The following is an 18,304-nucleotide window of genomic DNA, read 5'->3' as shown; positions in this document are numbered from 1 at the left end:
ATGACATTAGTACAATATATCTTTCTCGCAATATAGCATTTTATTGATCGATAAATATTTTTACATCATGTATTTACTATATCTAAGGAGTCTTTAATCACTTTATTCATGTACTCTACACAACACTACTCCATCAGTTTTCTGATGCGGTGAAAATCCGCGGGAAGTTTGGGGTCAGCACAGGTCAAGTTTTTCCAGGCCATCGTTTGATTCCTGAGAAGATCTTTGTCTTAGATTATCAAACTTACGCCTCAAAAGAAGCTCTGTTTCTCACTACGAAGCACTCGACACGTTTCTAAGCCGTACCGAGAGTGGTATAAGACCAGGTGAGTTTTGAATGAAGTTGTGCTTTGTTCCGGAAACAAAACTGCATGCATGTGCTGCTTGTGCATGCTGTCCGCTCCAGAGAATATTTGTGTTTGTACTTTGTTAATGCCTTTACATTTATGCACAAAGCGCTCTCTTTGTGAATTTGAGGTCGTATAGGTGACAAAGTCCGATATTTATACTCCCCCAAGTCTGTATTATTTGTTGTTCTACATAACGATACTAATTGGAGTAGAGTAGGACTGCCATACTCATAGAGATCAGAAAAATTATGCATGTGCGGCGACGGGAATTCTAGGTAATATGTCATAGGTAAAGCCCCACAAGAAGGAACAAAACCCGTCTAGACATGTAGACGTTGTTATGCAAATCAAAACAATGGTCAAGAAAATGACTGTTTTCTTTTTTGAGGCACTCTGTGAAAGGGCTTATGATTTATAAGAAGGTTCATTGTTCCAAGGTGACGGTCCCTGAGACATAAACAAAACATGTCATAAACAAGACAAAAACAAATATTGTTATGCAAATCAACTGACCAACGGAGTCTGGACGTTGTTGTACCTTGTAGGTTTCTTAAATAGACTCAGTCGGAGACGTTCAGATGCTGCTGATACATCTAATCTGGATAAGTGTTAGTAGGTGTACAGACTCTGGTGTTCCGTTACTAATTAAACCTGGAGTGGAGGGGTGTTTTCTAACTATCATAATTTATTACAGATATTACAACAGACATGTATAAAGCATGTTCTGCATAAGAATAGTTTTCGAGATGATGATGAAAAATTGGACAATCATATTTGACTTTCACGGTTGAAACTATGCATGTGATGCATTGCGTGTATATGTCAAAGTTCACGGTTCCTGAGGCACACACAAAACATTTCTGGACATGCAAAACAAAGGTCTAGACGAGAATGGCTAAAATTATAGAGGCCTTCATCTTTGACGATGCGTGTTGCTGCGCATGGGCAGTCTAATTCAGAAATGGCTTACTGTAAATGCAGAAACTTTCTCTGTGGTTTAATAATCACGTTGGCCGCTTCACCGCTAACTTAAAACCACCGCGAACATTTTTTCCATGGCAGTAAGAGACTACAGTGCATGATTAAAACTTAAAACCACCGTGAAAAGTCCTTTTTCTCGCTATTGCGAAATTAAATCCCCGCAAACTTAAATGCATTTACAGTATTGTTGACATGATTAAGTTACAGCATCCAGTCCACACCATGAGCGGGACAGGCGATCAGCCCCCCTCCCCCGTGGCCGGCCCCAGTAGCGACAGCGCCGCCCCCAGCACGAGCACCAGCGTGGAGCCCTCCCCGCTCGCCGTGTTCCTGGAGTGGAAGAAACGCGTCAAGTCGGAGTACATGAGGCTCAGGCAGCTCAAGAGGTTCCGCAGGGCAGATGAGGTCAAGGTCAGCATCTAACCAATCTAATAAAGTCCATTTTAGTAATAGCAATATTTAAAATTCTTCTTCTACTATCATCATTATTATGGATCTATAGAGTTGTCCTTAAAACATACTGTACATGGTTACAACTTAAGCTCTTAGCTCAAAATGTAAGGTAATACCTGTGTGAGTTGTGAAGGAACCATACATTTGAAATCCATCCTTTCTGGATCTGGAAATTCCTTATTTGGAAAAGTATACTATGGTGAATTGTACTACTACTAGTCTAGTATGGGGATTCATACTAGGGTAAATTGTACTAGGAAGAATAGTACGTAGTACTATGGAGAATTGTACTATGGACAGTAGTTCTAGGGTGAGTTGTACTATGGAGAATGGTACTACAGAGAATGGTACTGTGGAGAGTTGTACTAGCCTAGTGCCAGGGTGAATTGTAGTATATGGAAAATTGTACTAGCCTAAGGGTAACATGTACTATAATAAGTAGAAGCCGTCAAATTTTGTGCAATTATCTGGATTGTGCAAAAATGCAAAGTTATCGTGCTGGACCCCCACCAGTTTGGAATTTGGGGATTTTTAAGTTTGTGGTAATCCGTTATGCAATTAATTGGCTTCTACTGCAGTGTTCTCACCAGGCCTTTTCAGCATAGCGGGCCGATACGCTGTGGGCTGGAAAAATGACGCTGTAAAAAGCCCGCTACGCTGCTTTTTCATCCAGCGTAGCGGCAAAAAAATGGGGAATAAAAGAAAAATATCGTAGTAAAAATACATAGGCACGCGCCAAGCACGCGCCTTCGCTGTTTCAGGAAGTTATCAGCTCAAAGTGAGGTGTTTTACAGCACCGACCCGCCGTACCGCGTTTCGCAGCCCCTCCCACCCTTGCGTTCCCGCGCGCGGAAATGTAAACACAGACGCGAGAGGGCCTTGCCCGCACGTGATTAGCGGGGTGGGATCTCTCCCCGGAACAGCCGGAACAGCGGCGTTGATAAACAGAGGCTGTTACTAGCAGTTGCGTCTTTCTTTTTCAGTACGGAAAATAGAATCAATTATTTCTGACACATTTCTAGAGCAAGAACGGGTCGCGTTCCAAAGTTTCCTGTTCTAAATTTTGCGTGTGCCGCCCTGCGTTCGTGCCAAAAAAAATAAATAAAATGAGTAGCGCGTGTGCTGCGAGTGATCAGTGGGGTGGGATATCTCCCCGGAACAGCCAGTTCCCGGGGAATGCCCTTATTTGGGGAGCTGGGTTGACCAACATAGGCTGTTACTGATAGTTGCGTAATTTTTACTTCAGCGCTGGAAATAGAATCAATTCTTTCCGACATAATTCTGGAGCAAGAGCGGGTCGCTTTCCCAAAATTCCTGTTCTAAATTTGAAGCTCTTTGTATCGGCATTCGCAAGATACAAACCATCGTAAGTTTGTATGTAAAACCCGGGCGTTTAATAGTTTCGCCGACAAGCCTCCCCTTGTGGCCCCGCCCACAAACCGCCAGGGCAGTATCGGCACCTTTCCGATTTGATCAAAGGGCCGCCGGCTATCAATCAAACGCGGCTGTTCTTTACAGTTTCAGTCATGTGCCGTGTGCAAGTTTACAGTGAACTTCAACGTAATATTACATTCCTTGGACTTTCTTTCCCACAGCGGTGCTTCTACAAAATATTTATTAGACTGTAACACGGAGTCCCACATGTTTTAAAGAATGGAATCTGACGCGGAACAGCGGTTTTTACCGGGTATATTTTCTTGAAACATGTCCGTGGGAATATCGTCTAAACTCTAACGGCGAGGCGGCGACGCAGGGAGACCGTCAACAAAAGTGGCACGGCTGCTAACAGCGATACTAGCGCTATAAACAAGCGCTTCAACTTCGGATGGCAACCAGGACAATATTTTTAAGTACTGTTGAGCTGAGTAAAGTTTGTTGTTTATGACCGTATGAGTTTTTAGTTGTCTGTGAATCTTTGACCCGAAATATTGTTACGTCAAACTGCTGACGAGAAGTTAAGTGACTGCTGCGATTATCGTAGATATGGCCCTAAAAAAATGATGAAATAAGCCTTCTCAATAGCCTAAAATGCAAGAGCTTCCGGGGGGCTTCGCCCCCCTGGGTCCCCCCACCGGGGCTCTGCCGGCACCGGCGGCCCCCGGACCCCTGCCCGACGCTGTGAAAAATTCCTGGTGAGAACACTGTACTGTACTACTAAAATGTGATTTCTACAACCATCTTGCATCAGTATTTGATTGATTGATTCCTTGATTGCTTGAAAATAGGGATGTGTACCGGTACAGTACCGATACAGTACCGGTACAATCAATTAGGTACAGATACAAAAATACCGAACCCTGGTGTACCGGTACTGGACCTGTATCTAATTAGTGCAAGCCAGGCAGGATAACAGGTCAGGGGATGGCCACTTTGACAGATAAAATTACTGTGAAATCACCATAGCAGTCTCTGAGCCCCAGTGAGGGAAAAGCAACAAGGGTCAAATTTTTGTTGCATCGTGTGTCTACCATAATAAACACGTTTTTATTGGTTCAAACATGCTTCTACCCTTTTTAATACATTGTTTTGCCATTATAACATAATATAACATAATATTATGATATAATATTCAATGCCATGCATTTAGGTCCGGACTCATTAGGTCCGGACCTGTACCTAAACCTCTGGATTCGAATCAGGACCTGTACCTAAACGTGGGTTTAGGTACGCATCCCTACTTGAAAATATCTCTAACATGTTTGCCTTTATGACAGATGGTTTGGGGAGCCAACAGAGGGAATGTGGACATGGTCCTGCGTCGACAGGCAGAACGGTTGGAGGAGAAACCCCTGCAGCACCTCAGCAGTCCCGCCATGTTCGACCACAGTCCTATCACCAGACAGGTCTGTATCTATCTGTATCTATATATTAGCCAGTATAGCCAGCCAGCGTAACACACCAGCTCAGCAGTCCTGCCATGTTCGACCACAGTCCCATCACCAGACAGGTCTGTATCTATCTGTATCTATATATTAGCCAGTATAGCCAGCCAGTGTAACACACCAGCTCAGCAGTCCTGCCATCTTCGACCACAGTCCCATCACCAGACAGGTCTGTATCTATCTGTATCTATATAGCCAGTATAGCCAGCCAGCGTAACACACCAGCTCAGCAGTCCCGCCATGTTCGACCACAGTCCCATCACCAGACAGGTCTGTATCTATCTGTATCTATATAGCCAGCCAGCGTAACACACCAGCTCAGCAGTCCCGCCATGTTTGATCAGTCCCATCACCAGACAGGTCTGTATCTATCTGTATCTATATAGCCAGTATAGCCAGCCAGCGTAACACACCAGCTCAGCAGCCCCGCCATGTTCGACCACAGTCCCATCACCAGACAGGTCTGTATCTATCTGTATCTATATAGCCAGTATAGCCAGCCAGCGTAACACACCAGCTCAGCAGTCCCGCCATGTTTGATCAGTCCCATCACCAGACAGGTCTGTATCTATCTGTATCTATATATTAGCCAGTATAGCCAGCCAGTGTAACACACCAGCTCAGCAGCCCCACCATGTTCGACCACAGTCCCATCACCAGACAGGTCTGTATCTATCTGTATCTATATATTAGCCAGTATAGCCAGCCAGCGTAACACACCAGCTCAGCAGCCCCGCCATGTTTGACCACAGTCCCATCACCAGACAGGTCTGTATCTATATATTAGCCAGTATAGCCAGCCAGCGTAACACACCAGCTCAGCAGTCCCGCCATGTTCGACCACAGTCCCATCACCAGACAGGTCTGTATCTATCTGTATCTATATAGCCAGTATAGCCAGCCAGCGTAACACACCAGCTCAGCAGCCCCGCCATGTTCGACCACAGTCCCATCACCAGACAGGTCTGTATCTATCTGTATCTATATAGCCAGTATAGCCAGCCAGCGTAACACACCAGCTCAGCAGTCCCGCCATGTTCGACCACAGTCCCATCACCAGACAGGTCTGTATCTATCTGTATCTATATATTAGCCAGTATAGCCAGCCAGCGTAATACACCAGCTCAGCAGTCCTGCCATGTTCGACCACAGTCTCATCACTAGACAGGTCTGTATCTATCTGTATCTATATAGCCAGTATAGCCAGCCAGCGTAACACACCAGCTCAGCAGTCCCGCCATGTTCGACCACAGTCTCATCACCAGACAGGTCTGTATCTATCTGTATCTATATAGCCAGTATAGCCAGCCAGCATAACACACCAGCTCAGCAGCCCCGCCATGTTCGACCACAGTCCCATCACCAGACAGGTCTGTATCTATCTGTATCTATATATTAGCCAGTATAGCCAGCCAGCGTAACACACCAGCTCAGCAGCCCCGCCATGTTCGACCACAGTCCCATCACCAGACAGGTCTGTATCTATCTGTATCTATATAGCCAGTATAGCCAGCCAGTGTAACACACCAGCTCAGCAGTCCCGCCATGTTCGACCACAGTCCCATCACCAGACAGGTCTGTATCTATCTGTATCTATATAGCCAGTATAGCCAGCCAGCGTAACACACCAGCTCAGCAGTCCTGCCATGTTTGACCACAGTCCCATCACCAGACAGGTCTGTATCTATCTGTATCTATATAGCCAGTATAGCCAGCCAGCGTAACACACCAGCTCAGCAGCCCCGCCATGTTCGACCACAGTCCCATCACTCGACAGGTACCTCACTAAACAGTTTCACATTTCATATGAAGCATGTAACGCTAGTACACCTATATCCGCAGGGTAACCTTTATCCGTTCTTTTTTTTTTTTAAGAACAATGTATCCAGGGATATGAAGTCGACAGATGATGGTTCCAAACGGCAATATCTTGAAAATAGTGCAATTTGAAACTACTGTCCATCGATTTGATATCCCTGGATACCCTGTTTAGCAGCACAACTGATAAAGGTTAAAGGCGGATAAAGGTGAACTAACGTTACAGTCACATGTCACCACCTCTTCATATAAGGGCCCCCTTTCCTGTATCCTATTGCATTTTTTGATAATTTTTCCTATTGACGTAAGAATCATTAAGAATCCTGTCTATAATATCCTGTCTATAGTAGTCACCTTTCCACATAGACTACAGGTTTTATTGGTCCCCTGAGTGGTCTTCTTAGACAATTTTGACTGAATGATATTTGGTTCACATGATATGACATGTCATCACTGTACATTTGTAATACTTGACGTAGATAGTATCATTGATACAGGTAAAACATACTTACCTTTTTTCTATTGCCTCTCTCTTGGTTCACATGATATGACATGTCATCACTGTACATTTGTGATACTAGACATAGATAGTATCATTGATGCAGGTAAAACATACTTACCTTTTTTTCTATTGCCTCTGTCCCTCATTCTTTTTCTCACTTTTTCACTTTCTCTTTATTTCTATTAATATCGCCCTCTTTTTCTAACTTTCAATCTATATCTTTCTTACTCCTACCCTCACTCCCGCTCTCTTAAACTCTCCCTCCCTACTCATCTCTTTCACCTTCTCACTCTCCCTCTCTCACTCTTTTTCTTACTCCCTCTTTCAAACTTTCTCTCCATCTCAATTTATCTCACTGCTTCTGTCTTTCTCTTTCTGGCTTTTTCAGTATCAAGGCAGTAGTTTTCTGTATGCTCTTTGATAGTTTCATGAATTCATGTTGAACCTATGTGACAGGTGGTGGTTGAGTTTGGCCATGCAGATGAACCCAAACAGACCACAGTGCTGAAGGTGATGAACTCTGTCCCCTCCATCCCTGTCATGTACACATGGGTGCCTCTACAACAGAACTACATGGTAAGTCAGTATGAATAGGGCTCAAAATACCACCTGCATATGCAGGTTAGTCCAGGTAAAATTGGAGCTGTGCAGGTGTTTCTGGTGTCTACCTGCACCTAACCTGCACTGGTCTATGTATTGGGTTTTATACATAAATTTCCTTTGATTTAGACGTATAGGGATTGTTATTAGCTGCATTGAGTGTTATCACCTATTAAGTACATGTATAAGAAAAAATAGCAATGGTTACTAAACAATTTTAGTATGATCCATACTTCCTAAAGTCAGAGTGGTACCAGGCACAATTGTCGAGCAATCACAATGTAAGATCATTCATCTATCGACTCAGAGGCATTGTAGACTGAAAATTACCAAAAATTGAAATTCATTATGAATAGAATTAAATGTCAAGGTTTTTTCTTCTATAAAGCAGAAAATGTAAACAAGTCAAGATTTTTCATATCGTAATGTTCTTTTGGCACAACCAAGAGGTAACTTACATCCAACGTTTCGCTGTCTATCAGACACCATCATCAGGGTAGAATGACTGGAAACTACTTCTTGCTGCCATTTATAATATGAATAATTGCCAACCTGATGAAATTATTTACAGAAATCAAGATTTTGGTCCCTAGCCCGAAAACAGTGAAATCTAGCTCATACAGTGTGTTTGTTGATGTTTTTGTTTAGGTTGAGGATGAGACTGTACTACACAACATTCCTTACATGGGAGACGAAGTCCTGGACCAAGATGGGTCCTTCATCGAGGAACTCATCAAGAACTACGATGGCAAGGTGCATGGGGAAAGAGGTATGAGATTAATTAAGTAAACCCCTTGACAGTCCATTCCCTTTTGTGAATTATTATTGGCATCAATATATGTGTCTCTGTGTGTATTATAGGGGTGGGTACCGGTACAAAATGGGTTTTACATGTTGGACCAGTAAAAACAAAAATAAACTGAACAATTCAGTGCACCAGATCTTGGACTGAATAGAAAATGAACAGATTTATCTATATTGCCAGGCATAAAATAACAGGAGCAAAGTAGCAGAGTTGATAATATATATACATTTTGTACTAGTACTACTTGTCATTTTTGCCAAGTTTCTACAGTCAAATTTGGTCAAGCAGTTAATGTTCTCTACATGAAGATAGGATTTTTTGTGTGCAAATAAACAAACAAACAATGCTTCTTAAACACAATCTTTGTTTCTGTTACAGAGGGAGGTTTCATTAATGATGAGATCTTTGTGGAGCTGGTGAGAAACCTGTCAGAGTTGGAGGCACCAAAGTCTTCATCGAGCTCAGAAGCAGAGAAGGCAGACAGCCAGAGTACTAAAGACAATGAAGAAGCCTCAGAAGACACACCTGATGACACCACTGACTCCCTTAAGGATGCATCTGGTACAGGTATGTTTGTGGGCTTAAGCAAGCTCCCTGGTTACATATCTTATTCTATGCATGTATCTTGGCCAAGACATAACACAAATTTTGCCAGTACTGGTAAGCACAAGCTGCATTAGATTACTGTAAATGCAGAAACTTTTGCGGTGGTTTAATATTCACGTTTTTCATGGTGGCCGCTTTACCGCGAACTTTAAACCATCGCGAACAGTTTTCCATGGTAGTAAGAGACTATAGTGCATGGCACTACCGCGAAATTAAAACCACCGCAAAAAGTCCATTTTCCCGCTACCGCAAAATTAAATCTCCGCAAGCTTAATAGATGCATTTACAGTAGTAGGAAATGTACAATCACACTTCAGGTCAAAGCTCAATTGTCTATAGTTTTTTCCTGTCCTCTCACCTAAAGACAGTAAAGTTACTGATTTTTTACTGATTGAGTTTCCTGCAAGAAAAAAAAAATTGATATTATTATATAATACGAATGATTTCTGTTCTGGTACAAAAATTCATAAAAGGCTTCATTCTTTATACAGTCATCTTGCCCTGAAATATTCAAAGTGGAGAATCTTGGTGAAGAATTTTGATGATTCACCAGATTTTTTTTTCTTTTTATCCTAGATTCAGGTTCTCGGCGCCGGTTCCCATGTGATCAGATCTTCGAGGCTATCTCCTCCATGTTTCCTGACAAAGGCTCAGCAGAGGAGCTCCGAGAAAAGTAAGTAGTAGCTGGATAAAATTAAAAGGTGTATTGTAATTATAGAATACAACACGGTGTATTCCGTATCCCCCGAGGTGTCAGCCCTCCTGCGGGTCGGAGCGCCCGACGGCCGAAGGTGATGCGGAATACACCGTGTTGTATTTTATTTATGTCATACCCACCTAAGAAAACCACTGTTTTGATGCGAAATGCGCCAGAAGTTGAACAAATTTGGTGCCCTCGAACAAAAAGTGTTGCAAAAGTAATGTTCCAACGTCCGGATCAGGTATTCGAACTTTCGATGGCGCCACACTCGGCCTGCTCGAAACAGTTCGATTTATTCGAATGGAGCCTGTGTGATACGCCTTTTGAACCTGTGCGATACGGAAGCGTACGGCCCGGTCCGGAACACCCGTATCGAACGTTTTCGCGTCACAGGTATGACATAAATATAGAATACAATACCAAGTATTCCGTATCACCCGAGGTACCAGCCCGACCCGGAACACTCGTATTGAATGTTTTTGCGTCACAGGTATGACATAAAATCAAGTATCCTAGTAATGTACATTTAGTTTACCTTTGTATTTATCCTTTAACCTATATCCATTGTAGTTAAAGATGGGGTATTGATAATTTAGGGATGCCAAATGAAGGGATGGTATTGTAGTTTCAAATTGCAATATTTTCAAAATATTTCAGGTTCAAGCCGATTTGAAGTCACTGTCTGTAAACTTGATATGCCTTAATGTCATTTTTTTTAAAACAATGGATATAGTAACAGTTCAGTTCAGTTCATCCTCATATGAGGTGCCCTTAACAATGTCCGACCAGGCATCTCTATCTAGCATGGCGGCTAGCAAGTTGTAGTCCTTTAACCCAACCTCCTCCTCCAAAACTTTCTTAAGTGTCAGGTTCAGTCGTCCCCTTTTTCTCTTTTGCAGCCATCTCCTTGTGACGGGCTACATGGCCAGCAAGAGCCAGTCTTCTTTTCTGAATAGTTCTAGTGATCGGGGAAAGTCCATTGTACAGTTTTTTGTAACCATGCAGTTAAAGACTACACTTTAGCATAAAAAGCTTCAGAATTGGAGTTTTACATTGTACCTACTGGACAACATTACCCTATCGGTCAAAAATGTGAAGACTACTGGATACATATTAATATATATATGTACATCATTTACTCCACATACCATTAGTTGAGGGTTCCACTCTAACTTGTCAATTTTTGTTTTTCTGCAGGTACAAGGAACTGATCGAGCAACAGGACCCTACCATCCTGCCGCCGGAGTGTACGCCTAATGTTGACGGCCCCAACGCCCAGTCCGTTTCCCGCGAGCAGAGTCTCCACTCCTTCCACACGCTCTTCTGTCGTCGCTGCTACAAGTACGACTGCTTCCTCCACCCCTACCATCCCACCCCCAGTCAGATCAAACGCAAGAACGCAGACGCCAACAAGGAAGTGACGGAGCCTTGCGGTGCCGAGTGTTTCCTCCATCTTGTAGAGAAGATCGGGAAGCCAGACCCTGTGCCTAGCCCTTCCAGAAGTAAAAAGAAGGGCAGGTTCGGAGGGGGAGGGAAGGGGAAGTCTTCGGAGTCTGACAGTGGTAGTAAGAAGGAGGGGGAAGGGGACGAGGGGAGTATGGAGGATGACTGTAGCTCCATGAGTCAGCCGGAGTCTACGTCTGCACAGGATGCAGCATCGCCAACACAAGGTACACCACAATTACTCACTGTGGGATTCTTCAGTGCATCATCCTCCTACGCAGGGACATCCAAAAGTCAAACTGCCTGTCTGGATGTGCCCTGCTCTTTCAACCATCACCCTTAGTTCCTGACCGCCCTGCTTATAAATATCGATGAGCTTACCCTTATACATATGAGTAGTTAAAAATGGAAAGCCTGTTCTTTGATTGGCTGACAGCTGGTTTGGGGGGGACGTCCACAGGAACTAAGAGTGACGGTTAAAAGAGCAGGGGACATCCAGACAGGCGGTTTGGCTGTTGGATGTCCCTGCATAGGAGGATGCAGTGCATGGAATGCTTTGGAAGGTTTTCTGTTTGAAATAAAGGAATAACAATTTAAATCTTTTAACTTCAAAGGTCTTGATGTGTAGCCATAGCACCATATGCATGTTATTTTATTACAACATGTAGGTGTAACTTTCCAGTTGACAGTAAAATTAAAGAAGATATTTTTCAACATGAAATGTCTGCAACTTACATGGCTCGAAATACTGGGTGCATGTGCACCCAGGTGCACCCAAAATTGGAGCTGTGCACCCAATTATTTTCTGTGGGTGCACAGGGTGCACCCAAACATTTTCTTAGGTTTATATATATAAAGATATCAAAGTACACTAGTATACATCATATTCTTGACATCTAAGTTAGAAAGATATTAAAAATGTCTGTCATGGTACTTGTTTAAGAATTTGATAGCTTGTAACTAAGTTTTATTATTAGGTTATTGCTTAGATTTAAGTGGTGCACCCAAAAATTTTTTGGTGCACCCAATTTTTTAAGCTGGGTGCACCAGTGCACCTAATCCCAAAAATGAATTTCGAGCTCTGAACTTATGATCCACTGCTGACTGAGTCACGTGATGTATCTGCATAACATGACGGCACTGAGGCGGTGGATTGATCATTCCTTTACAAAGACAGTCAAAGCTTTTGGGCAAGTTCAATTTTTCTGTGTTGGAAATTACTGTTATACATCTTTGCTTAAGAAAGTATTTTTCTCTCAGTTCCAGCTGATGACAGCAGTTCCGCGGACGCTGCCACCCCCATACCGCCCCAGCCGGTGCCGCTGCCGGAAGGCTGGAACGGTGCGGACGCCTCCCTGTTTCGCGTGCTGAGGGCCGTCTACTTCAACAACTACTGTAGCATCGCACAGCTCATAGGGACCAAGTCCTGCAAACAGGTATACTTAGGTTATATTGTTATTGTTGTTCACCTTGTAGTGGCTTGTGGCACATAGGTCCGCAAGTTTGTTTCTGTTGCAGGGAATATTTTTACAGAGAGAGGATGCTAGCTCTTCCCCACACATCACACACAAATGCACACACACACACACACATACAAATACACACATACTCACGGACACACACACACACATGCACACATACCTGTGCACGCACACCACACCACACCATGCCACATTACACTCAATTCAATTATATACATCATGGCTTGAAATACTTTTTTTGCATACCTGCACTGGTGCAGGTAACATTAAAAATTACCTGCACCAGACAAATTTTACCTGCACCACTCTGAACTTTGAATTTTGAATCATACTAAAATTGTCCAGGAACCATGCATTGCTATTTTTTCTTTCATACTTTATCAATGCTACTAATAACAATCCTCACACATCTACAAATTTACATCATAGGACATTTGTGTATTAAGCCCAGTACATGGACCGGTGCAGGTTAGGTGCAGGTAGACACCAGAAATACCTGCACAGCTCCAATTTTACCTGCACGAACCTGCATATGCAGGTGGTATTTCGAGCCCTGTACATGTTAATATGTATTATTACTAAGCGTTTTTAGAGATTGATATCAAGACTTTTATCTTACTACAGGTATATGAGTTTGCTCAGTGGGAAGGATCCACCGATGACCTATTAGCAGAAAAGAACACAACGCCCCCTAGGAAGAAGAAAAGGAAACACAGGTTAGCTATGTCAAGTACATTGCATATAGAAGTACATAGGGTTGATGTTGTCATGCCATGAAAAACAGCAGCCAAATTGTATTTTGTTCATTTCTGATTTGTTGAATTTCTCTGTGACTTTTTGTGTAATACTACTGTTCATGTACAGCTAACAACAACATTACATGACTTGACATATTGTTTTAATACCCCCCATATTGTTTATGCCCCCTGTCAATTTGTTTTGTTTTTCTCAAAAATTAAAATAGTGGAACTTGGACCATTTCTAACTTAAATCAATAATCCATTAAGTTGTCAGTTGGAAAACTAAACAAAACCCCTTTTCCATTAAGAAAGTCATTGAAAATTTATGAGGGGAATGAATGGCTGTTTTTAACTGTATGTCAACGTTATCAGATAAAGGGTGTGAAAATAATTTTGGAATCACTAACAGGCAACACGTATTCCTTTCAGGTTGTGGGCAGCACATTGTCGTAAGATACAGCTAAAGAAAGGTAGGCATCCTTTCTAGCCATTGTTTTGTTTATTTACAGTTATGACAATTGTGACAATTTTAACATTTTAAAGGGTATCTGTGAGAAGACTATAGCCCGATTTTTGTTTGTTCTGTACGTAAATTCCATGTGGTGGTGGGTGTCGCTCTACTGTATTCAAATGACTACAAATACAAAAAAACCACAAGCATCCAGACTTGCTGATAAAAACCTTTGCACGTCATAGCGACTAACAAAGTTTGACAAACCCTGCTGTTTTTGCTTTTACAGACAGCTCGTCCAGCCATGTGTATAACTACCAGCCATGTGACCACCCCGGGCAGCCCTGTGACTCCTCCTGTCCCTGTATCATGTGTCAGAACTTCTGTGAAAAGTTCTGCCAGTGCAGTTTAGACTGTAAGTGTCTTTGACTTCTACAGAACATAATTTATTAAGATGGGGTTCTCGCCAGTGCATTTGAGCATGTGATTTGTACGATTCCCTTATGCTGCGATTAGGGGCCCTATGCTGTGTTTCAACCATAAGCTAAGGGGGCTTTCCTGCTGTTTTGTAACTGAAATTGTGTTAGCAGATTTAAGATTCCAAGTACCAGTACTCCTGTGTGTTAAGTCATTTTGTTCAACATTTCTGACCACTTAGATTTCATAATTGAAGGTTGGAGGAGTCAATCGCTCTTGCGGGGATTGACAGAGTAATTGTAGTTTGTAATTGCTATAAGCAAAATACTTTTTTGCCATTAGCAATTTTTTCCAATAGAGGGAAAATGTGCTCAACATAGAATGAGTAAATATGCTGTAATTTCATGTAGCTTTGTTATGAATGTGACCATGTAAACATGTATTATAGTATTATAGAGGTCGCTCCTATGGGAAGAAAAAACTCATGAATGAGACCTAACTGTGCAAATGTTCCCACTGCAGGTCAGAACCGTTTCCCAGGCTGCCGCTGTAAGGCCCAGTGTAACACCAAGCAGTGTCCGTGTTACCTGGCCGTGCGGGAGTGTGACCCAGACCTGTGTCTCACCTGTGGGGCTTGTAAGTCAGGCTTTAATAGTACTGTGGCTTCAGTTTTTTTGTTTCTCCAGTAGTTACTGTAAATGCATTTAAGTTCGCGGGGATTTAATTTCGCGGTAGCGGGAAAAGGGACATTTCGTTTTAAGTTTGCGGTAGCACCGTGCACTGTAGTCTCTTACTGCCATGGGAAAATGTTTGCGGTGGTTTAAGGTTCGTGGTGAAGTGGTCACCGAGAAAACCGCGAACATTAAACCACCGCAAAAGTTTCTGCATTTACAGTATTGAGGGACTCACTATTTCCCAGAATACACCAGAATACTCCAGAATACGTTCTGTCATCTGACTGACATAAAGAAGGGTGAAATCTACCAAAATAATTTGATGAGTAAATTTCACAGGTTGCTAATTTTGGTATAGAATAATGTACAACTACGTACATGCATGACCCTGAGAACAAAAAATCACAGGAAATCTTGAAGATTCGGGTTCAAAAATCTGCTGACAATGTTTGAGTCATCAATGTTATACTGCAAAAATGCTGCTAACAGCTTTTCAAACATGTTCATAAGATACAGTCAGACCTGCACCACTACATAAGGACCACTTCTTGGTCAGTTTTGTACTGTGTATGTGTAGTGTATGGAAATCATGCTACACCATGCTGACACTTAATACTAGTATGCATGTATCACAGTGACTAAAAAAGAACTGCATGACGCACTGTACTGCATGTTGACTTGCCAGTAACCGCCACTTTCCTGATAGCCTCTGAGCTATTCCCTGTTACAGCTGACTTCAGCAGTAATGACAAGATCTCCTGCAAGAACGTCAGCATCCAGAGAGGACTCAGAAAGGTTTGTTTGTTTGTTTTATTCAGATCTCCATTTTAGCGATATTGCACCTATATTCTTCCTGGGGTCCGTTGGTAAACATTGTGCAGTGCTTCATGGTACTTGTAGGCAGAATTTCTTTGAGATTTTGTATCGTACCTTTGTGGCCTAAATCTCAACTGTGTCATGAGTTCAATCCCCAACCTAGTCATACCAAAGACTTTAATAATTGGGGGTTATGCTAAGATGTACTTACCATCTACAGTATAATCTGAATTATACCTCATACGAGACCTTGTTCGGGAGAGTACCTTATGCAGTAGTTCCACTGCGTGTCGCTAGGCGGTGCACATATACAAAGAGAAAAACACGCAAAGCACCATGGGACCTTACGTGACGTCACCCCTACATCCTCGCCATTTTGACGAAGTGCGGGTAAAGTCTTCCCCTGTGCTGTCCAATATGGGAGGGAAAATGAACAGTTAACAACTGAAATCATTGTTACAAGGGTGGGAAGCATACCCGAACAAGGTCTCGTATGAGGTATAATTCAGATTATACTGTAGATGGTAAGTACATCTTAGCATAACCCCCAATTTATACCTCATAATACTCGACCTTGTTCGGGAGAGTACCTTATGCAGACTCCAGAGCAGTGGACAGCACAGCTTGCCCGTAGGAAGCCTGGTCCGACTCTCTTCTGTAGAACCGCTGGAAGGTTGATTCCCTGGCCCAGTCCGCAGCCTTCATGATACTGGCCACGCTGACCCCCGCTGCCGCTGCAGCCGAAGTGGACGCCCCTCTTGTCGAGTGAGCTGAGTATGTGTTGACATCTATCCCAGCTAAAGCCAACACTGACTTAATCCATCTAGCAATGGTATTGGACGCAACTGGTCTATGAGGTCGCTTGTATGAGAGGAATAACCTTTGCTCTCCTTCCACCCGAAAAGGTGAAGTACGCCTCAAATATTCCTTAAGGTATACAAAGACACATAACCTCCTGTCCTGCGGAAAGGCTGCCCAAAAACATTTCTTAAAGGGCCTTTTCTGTCTAGAAGTCTTAAGTAGAGTGGGAACTTTCCACGAAACCCCATCCCTCTGCTTGGACATGTATCTCAAGTCCAGTGAAGCCAAAGTCTGACCTCTGTCAGGTGAAACCAAGGCTGCTAGAGTCACCAACTTTTGGGTCAGTTGCTTCAAGCTAAGACTATTAGCTGGACAAAGGTGCATCAAGTACATCAGAACCCTAGAAACATCCCATTGTTCAACATATCTAGGACATGGGGGACGTCGATGAAACACACCCTTCAACAGCTTAGTCACTAGCGGATGACTACCAACACTATACTTGTCAACTGGAAGGTGGACTGAGGAGATGGCAGAACGAGCCACGCCAATAGACCTATACTCGTAACCTTTGTCAAAAAGTCCTGCCAAATACTCAACAACACTCTCTATAGAGCCTGAAACGGGATCGAGACCCCTGCGATCACACCAGCTACACCATTGTCCCCAAGCGGACTGATACTGGCGAGATGTGCTATCTCTCCATGCTGACAAGATGAGCTCCGAAGCCCCTTTTGAAAGGCCTCGACCCTCCAACTGACGCCTGATATTGGCCACACGGCTAGTCTTAGACCTGGTAACAACGGGTGAGGTTCTCCGTTGTGTGGTAGACATAGCAGATCCCGACTCCGTGGAAGGAGAGTCGGAGTGTCGAACAACATGTCCAGGAGTTTGGGAAACCATGCCTGAGACCTCCAGAGAGGCGCTACCAGTAACACCGTCGCATGATCTGTCTGAATCTTCCTCAGAACTCTGAACAGTAGACCGAACGGGGGAAAGGCATACGCCAGACCGAGGTGCCCCCAGTGCAAGTCTAACGCATTCACTGCCCATGCCATGGGATCGGGATGCCACGCCACATATCTCTGCAGCTGAGCATTCAGGCGTGACGCAAACAAATCTACTGACAGTACGTTGCCTGTCTGAGCGTTTACCTTCAGAAACACTGACCTGTTCAGTTGCCACTCTGTTTTGTCTTGGAAGATTCGCGAACACGAATCTGCTACAACGTTGGTTCGACCTGGCAGGTGTCGTGCGGACAGAACTACACCTTTCTGTAACGCCCAGTCCCACATCTCCAGGGCTAGGGCCGCCAGTGTTGGGGACTTTGTGCCCCCCAGACAGTTTATATAGGCTACAGCCGTAACGCTGTCTAGCTTCAATAGAATATGATGATTTTGTTTTGTTGCGAAGCACTTGAGGCCTAGGAAGGCCGCCTTCAGTTCTAACCAATTTATGTGCTCCTGCGCTTCCGCGGGAGACCACCGACCCCCTGTCTTTTGGTCTCCGCAACACGCTCCCCAACCCAGTAGGGATGCGTCTGAGAAAATAGTCATGTCTGTCGGGACGAACACTCTTCGTCCGTTTACCCTTCGCACATGCGTGACCCACCATTGAAGGTCGCATGCCGCTGTCAAAGTCAGTCTTATTACAGAGTCGAACGACCCTGTCCTTTCCATAGTCTCGTTTAGTAAGGCCTGTAAGGCCCTGTAGTGTAGGGGCGCTGGCAAAATCGCGTGCCTCGTGGACTCCAGCAGACCTATGACACTGGCTAGATCCCTTGC

General features: G+C 43.6%; 2 protein-coding genes across 9 annotated transcripts in view; both read left to right on the top strand.

The window, feature by feature from the left end:
* The first annotated feature begins 140 nt into the window (after positions 1 to 140).
* On the top strand, positions 141 to 4,693 carry LOC118425902 (histone-lysine N-methyltransferase EZH1-like). Of its 3 annotated transcripts, none has more exons than XM_035835053.1 (3): positions 141 to 326; positions 1,539 to 1,742; positions 4,499 to 4,693. In XM_035835053.1, the coding sequence occupies exons 2-3, from the start codon at positions 1,554 to 1,556 to the stop codon at positions 4,676 to 4,678; spliced, it is 369 nt and encodes a 122-aa protein (XP_035690946.1). In that variant the 5' UTR covers positions 141 to 326; positions 1,539 to 1,553; the 3' UTR covers positions 4,679 to 4,693. The 3 variants fall into 3 exon arrangements, with proteins under 3 accessions (XP_035690946.1, XP_035690945.1, XP_035690944.1); XM_035835052.1 differs by having other exon boundaries at positions 1,533 to 1,742; XM_035835051.1 differs by having other exon boundaries at positions 1,514 to 1,742.
* The window catches only part of LOC118425900 (histone-lysine N-methyltransferase EZH2-like), a 21,753-nt gene continuing 8,114 nt past the window's right edge, over positions 4,666 to 18,304 (top strand). Inside the window, exons 1-12 of one of the 6 annotated variants that reach the window (XM_035835045.1) lie at positions 4,666 to 4,731; positions 7,443 to 7,562; positions 8,235 to 8,355; positions 8,770 to 8,958; positions 9,574 to 9,670; positions 10,895 to 11,367; positions 12,401 to 12,576; positions 13,246 to 13,337; positions 13,791 to 13,831; positions 14,102 to 14,227; positions 14,752 to 14,865; positions 15,610 to 15,698. In XM_035835045.1, the coding sequence (XP_035690938.1) occupies positions 4,702 to 4,731; positions 7,443 to 7,562; positions 8,235 to 8,355; positions 8,770 to 8,958; positions 9,574 to 9,670; positions 10,895 to 11,367; positions 12,401 to 12,576; positions 13,246 to 13,337; positions 13,791 to 13,831; positions 14,102 to 14,227; positions 14,752 to 14,865; positions 15,610 to 15,698 (1,668 nt within the window). In that variant the 5' untranslated portion in view covers positions 4,666 to 4,701. Of the gene's footprint in view, positions 4,732 to 5,389; positions 5,435 to 6,073; positions 6,141 to 6,196; positions 6,242 to 6,287; positions 6,343 to 7,442; positions 7,563 to 8,234; positions 8,356 to 8,769; positions 8,959 to 9,573; positions 9,671 to 10,894; positions 11,368 to 12,400; positions 12,577 to 13,245; positions 13,338 to 13,790; positions 13,832 to 14,101; positions 14,228 to 14,751; positions 14,866 to 15,609; positions 15,699 to 18,304 lie in introns of those variants that run through there. The other 5 variants (XM_035835048.1, XM_035835047.1, XM_035835049.1 and 2 more) reach the window with 5 other exon arrangements.

Source organism: Branchiostoma floridae, chromosome 11, assembly GCF_000003815.2.
Source record: "Branchiostoma floridae strain S238N-H82 chromosome 11, Bfl_VNyyK, whole genome shotgun sequence".
NCBI lineage: Eukaryota > Metazoa > Chordata > Leptocardii > Amphioxiformes > Branchiostomatidae > Branchiostoma > Branchiostoma floridae.
The sequence above is the reverse complement of the archived record's forward strand: the minus strand, read 5'-3'. Positions and strand labels throughout refer to the sequence as shown.